This window comes from Pocillopora verrucosa, chromosome 10 (assembly GCF_036669915.1).
Source record: "Pocillopora verrucosa isolate sample1 chromosome 10, ASM3666991v2, whole genome shotgun sequence".
NCBI classification, from domain to species: Eukaryota; Metazoa; Cnidaria; class Anthozoa; order Scleractinia; family Pocilloporidae; genus Pocillopora; species Pocillopora verrucosa.
The window spans coordinates 17,582,098-17,586,825 of NC_089321.1; the positions used below are offsets into that span (position 1 = coordinate 17,582,098).

Genomic DNA, 4,728 nt, shown 5'->3' on the forward strand with positions numbered 1-4,728 from the left:
TAAATTTTTAAAAAATAAGAAAAGTAAATAATGCATTGCCTTTGATGAAGTGATTTTTACCTTGCTTTTCCATATACTCTTTCAGAGTTTTACATCTGATGACATAAGAATAATCTTGGTATCACTCGGATCCTCTCCTGCCTTGAGAGACCTGTGTTTATCAAAACTGGCATGGGCTGTGCAGAACGTTGGTTCCTCTCTTAAAGTGGTTGCTAAGGGTGGGTGTTTTTGTCAGTTAAACACAACATGAACGATGATATTTTTTAAAGTAATTGTGTAATAGCGCTGTGATGCATCCAATGTCCGAAGAGAAATAATAATATTCCATGACTTCTGATCGTCCAGCCGAGTTAATTTCTTATGAGGAATATTAACAGAGACTGAATGATAGCAAAGATTGCAAGAATACAAAATTGTGTTGTCATGGATCATGTGTCCATTCTGTAATTGCTTAAATTAAAATTAACTATTTTCTAATTATAATTCCAGGAGATTGTGAGTTACATGGCAAAGTTATGACCTACCAGAATGTTTTTCATGTGCTTCTTGCTCTTGAGGAGATACTGAGGGGAACTTTTGTGAAGCAGGAGACTTATTCTGAGACAGGTGTTACTTAATTCTCAGTGATGATCAAACTGGAAATATTTATTTTTTCCGTAATGGTAAACTTGCTTATTTTTGTATTTTATTTTTTTTCTCTCTACAGTTTCCTCTATCTATCACAATCTTAATAGTTCACTTAGGCATGTCTCGAAGGCCTTCCCAGTCTTTGCCCACTTCGTCTGGAGATTGCTATTGTTGTTGTCAAGACATCCCTCTTTTTCAGAGCAAGAGGAACAAAAGTTGCTTTGAGACTTAGGGAAAAACTGATGGCTATTTCTACTTAATTAAAAGTAAAATCTCGGTGGCGTGGTTCCTTTACCTCTGTTTTCATTCAACTATGAATAAACGTTCATTTAAGGCGAAGTTTGTTTGTATTTTCTCTTTAAATGAGAGTATGCCGTTGCCCAAATCCCTAAACTTCTAAAAGGCTTCACAAGTCAGTAACGCTATCAGTAGCCTTTTAATTACCTATTTCCCTTTAAATTCCACATACGCTCTAAGAATCTTTTTGTTTGCACTGTTCAAATAACAAACCACACTCTGATTAGTCTGGGCGGAATACTTTGACGGAAAAGGCTTTTGGGCCAGGTCTTTATGAAACATTAGCGAAACGTTAGTGATTTGTTCAAAGAAGTGTAGGTAAATAGGTCAATATCAGGCAGGGTACTACGAAGTTAAACTGCGTCCTGATTCTCTTTGGTTTCTGAGTCATATCTTTCAAACTATACAACATTCTCAAATCTCCTTAGCTGTAGAGTTGTAGTTTCTAAGTGTCTTGTTCCCATGCAAATGAATAAATTTAATTCTATAGCGTTGCCACTCGTTCTCCTGGTATATCAGTTGCTGTTGACTCTTGCAAGAGTCTGGAGCTTTAATGACATCCAACATTTGCAGTTAGATGATATGGAAGTCAAGAGCCACTTCCCCTTATAGATGGAGATAAGCGCGCTAATTGCATGGTATAAGCCCTCAGAAACCACCACTTTTTGCCTTGGTTTGTTGTGTTTTAATTGCTCATGAATTAATAAAAACTTCAGGCTATAGTAAGACCTTGTGTGGATATGAAAATAGACTTCATCCAGAGGCAAAGCCAATTTCGATTCTCATCCTTGACTGCAGAGAAAAAATCAAAATTGCGTTTTAAAATCTTCTTATTCTATAGTTGTTTGAAGAAATATTCTTCATGTCTGAATTTTTCCACACTCGTGTTTAACATCTTTTCTTCAATTCCAAGCCGGCGAGCGTTCTCTGAGGCGTCTATAGCTAAACTTGGCATTTCACCTTTCTAAATCTCTACATACCATTGAACCTTGTCATTTGCTTCCAAAAATTCTACTTCCAGTTTGTCCGCACCTCAATGTTTCCTTGTGCTTATTGTCTTTTTCTATAAGGGCGTAAGTATTACGATTTTTACTTTTCGATGTACATCTTTTTCGTTGCTTGTGAGATGGTGGGAGCTGCTGCAGCTTATCCTCCGCCGGACCACATACTGTAGAGGCTGTGCTTGCTTAGAGCAAGACTAATTGCCTTCAATTATTTATTTACTAGCTCATTTGTTTGTGAATTACTACGCTGCTGTGAACAAAAGGAGAAGCTGTGCTTCGCATAACAAATTTTCCTAAGAAAATAGTAATTCTACGTTTTCCAACAAATAACAGGCATTTCTATAGGGATTCAGGACATGCACTGGAACCTGTACGAGAAACCAGGATGTTAGAACCCTCTCAGAACTGGTCATTTTTCCTCTTTGCTAGGACAATTAATACAAAGCTTAACTCAGGAAGAGATTATGGCGTCTCAGCTCTTTAAGGTCATCTCGACACGAGAATGCCGCGAATCGTAGAGAAAGAAGGCATGCTATGTAGAGCGCGCTGAATTTTCCATTGCAAAACTGATGCATAACGTCCTTGATTTGGGTTATTATGAGATACGTTTTCTCGTTCTTCGGGCTGGTACCCCATTATTCGTTTGCACATTTCGAGGAAATGTTCCACTACATGGGCCCATGCGATCCCAAAGACTGTTGCTTACGTGTATGCAGTGAGGCTGTGGCCTTTAGTAGGTGCACTAAATTCTAATCTGAGCCATTTTCATGATTGGCCAAACTGCTTACGAATTGTGACGACTCATGCACTCACGGAGCTTCGGAAGACGGTTGAGCTCTAGCTTCTCCATGGCTTGTAAGACAGATTGAGCCCCTGGTGCCACAATAAGGAACTTAAAATGCCATCAAACTCAGCATTTGCAGATGGATATGTATCTTTGACCGTTGAGTCAGGGGATTCTAGGACCTTCATAGGCTAATAGGAGGTTCTTTCAAGTCACATAAAACCTCAAACTGATCATAGCAGGCAGATATGTGTCCTTGAGCGGTGAATCAGAGGATTCAAGGGCCTTCATAGGCTAATAGGAGGCTCTTTCAAGTCACATAGTACCTCTAACTAATTATAGCAACGAGAGACCTATTCAAAGGCTATTCGCAGTTCTTTTAAGTACCCACTGATGAACATAGGCCTCTCACCGACCTCAGCGCGGTAGGTGTCGAGAGGGGTGGTACATAGGCATAGCCAGACGGCCGAATGGGTATTGCTGATTGCTGGGATTGTGATGGAGACTCGGAAAGCTTAGAGTAATTCCTAAACAACTTCTCTGGGGATTCATTCTATTTTTGGGTGAATATTTCACCATCTACTGAGCTTGTAACTCGCAGTGGCTCCCGAGATACAGTTGGGACGTTGGGTTTTGTTATACATTTATATTGGCTGCGGCTGCATCAGGAGATTTGAATTTTTTTTTTTGTCCTTTCAGAAACTTGCTTAAAATTCTCAAATAACTTAACTCGGTTAAAGGGATTGGTTGTGATGAAACGACGGGGATTTTTTTTATGAGCGGCTGAACTAAAATGGGTTATGAAGTGGGCAAAGTCAATTGACATAAATAAGGTAAACCAACAAAATGGTAGACTTTAAAGATAAAGTTCTTGTTTTTTCGCTTCTCTTTCTTTATTGTTGTTTCCTTTTTTTGCACTCGTTGCTGAAACGGTCCTTTCCCTATGGCGTACTACACAAATTCCCACGGGAGTTCTTTCGAACATGATGTTAATTTTGCGCAGTTTGGATTTATCCGAGAAATGAGCGTTGGTTTGAGGAAATCTTCAGGACACCTGCCATGCATGGCTTATTTAGAGTGTACTTCCGAATGAACTTCCAGTTCTTCCAAACGCTTTGCCGTATTCTCTCACCATTTATGACAGAAAGAAACACTCTCTACCGAGCAGCAATACCAATGAAGAAGCCCGTCGCAATGGGATTGTGGTGTCTGGGAACTGGAATCGTCACGTTTGGTCTTGGAAATTGCATACGACTTAACATTGTTCAGAAATTCGCTCATGCTCTGCTTCACGTTAGAGAAGATTACATCTCTTTTCCATCCAGCGGAAGGGCATTAGGAAACGTAATTAACAAACTTGAATTAAAATATGGTCTACTTGAAGCAGCAGATGTTATTGATGCAACTCACATGAAAATTAAGAAGATCATGAAGCATTGTGTGATAGAGAGAGGTCAGAGCTGAATAAGGAACCCGTGGAGACATGTTTATCTCTTTCGTTTAGTTTGGGGTGTTGCTAGGGTGTGGTATTTTCTTTACACGTGAGGTGAAAAAAACAAACCTTTCTTTTAAATGTTTTATATTTGAAAAAAATATATAAACAAATTGATTTTAAGACTCGAGTTGAGTTCCAGGACACCAAAATATTTACGGATACTCCAGAGTTTTTGAAGGCAATTAAAACACAGTTGTAAACCTATGGGATAGTATGATTAACCTAGATCAGTTTAGATTCTACAATCGTGTTTCCGCTGGTACTCTTGTTGCTGCTTTCAAATGCGTGATGATATCTATCTTGGGTTGGTCTTTCAGATGGGCTGACTGTGACTCTCCTTTGTCATTTTTTTTTCCGTTTATCCATGAATGTGATATCTAAACAATGGAGCCATAATTTTATATTGGGAAAAGCATAACTGATGGTCCTTAACGCTTATTAATGCACAGAAATATGTTTAAAGCCACTTCGGAGCTTAGATTGGCGAAAAATAACTGTAAACACAGAATACATTATTAACA

General features: G+C 38.9%; 1 protein-coding gene across 3 annotated transcripts in view; it reads left to right on the plus strand.

Annotated features, from left to right (window-relative positions):
* LOC131781397 (meiosis-specific protein MEI4) overlaps nucleotides 1-955 on the plus strand; it is a 40,513-nt gene extending 39,558 nt beyond the window's left edge. For all 3 annotated transcript variants that reach the window (XM_059098044.2, XM_066173392.1, XM_059098045.2), the window contains 3 exons: nucleotides 86-218; nucleotides 490-606; nucleotides 707-955. In XM_059098044.2, coding sequence (XP_058954027.1) covers nucleotides 86-218; nucleotides 490-606; nucleotides 707-852 — 396 coding nt within the window. In that variant the 3' untranslated portion in view covers nucleotides 853-955. The remainder of the gene's footprint in view (nucleotides 1-85; nucleotides 219-489; nucleotides 607-706) is intronic.
* The last annotated feature ends 3,773 nt before the right edge of the window (nucleotides 956-4,728 follow it).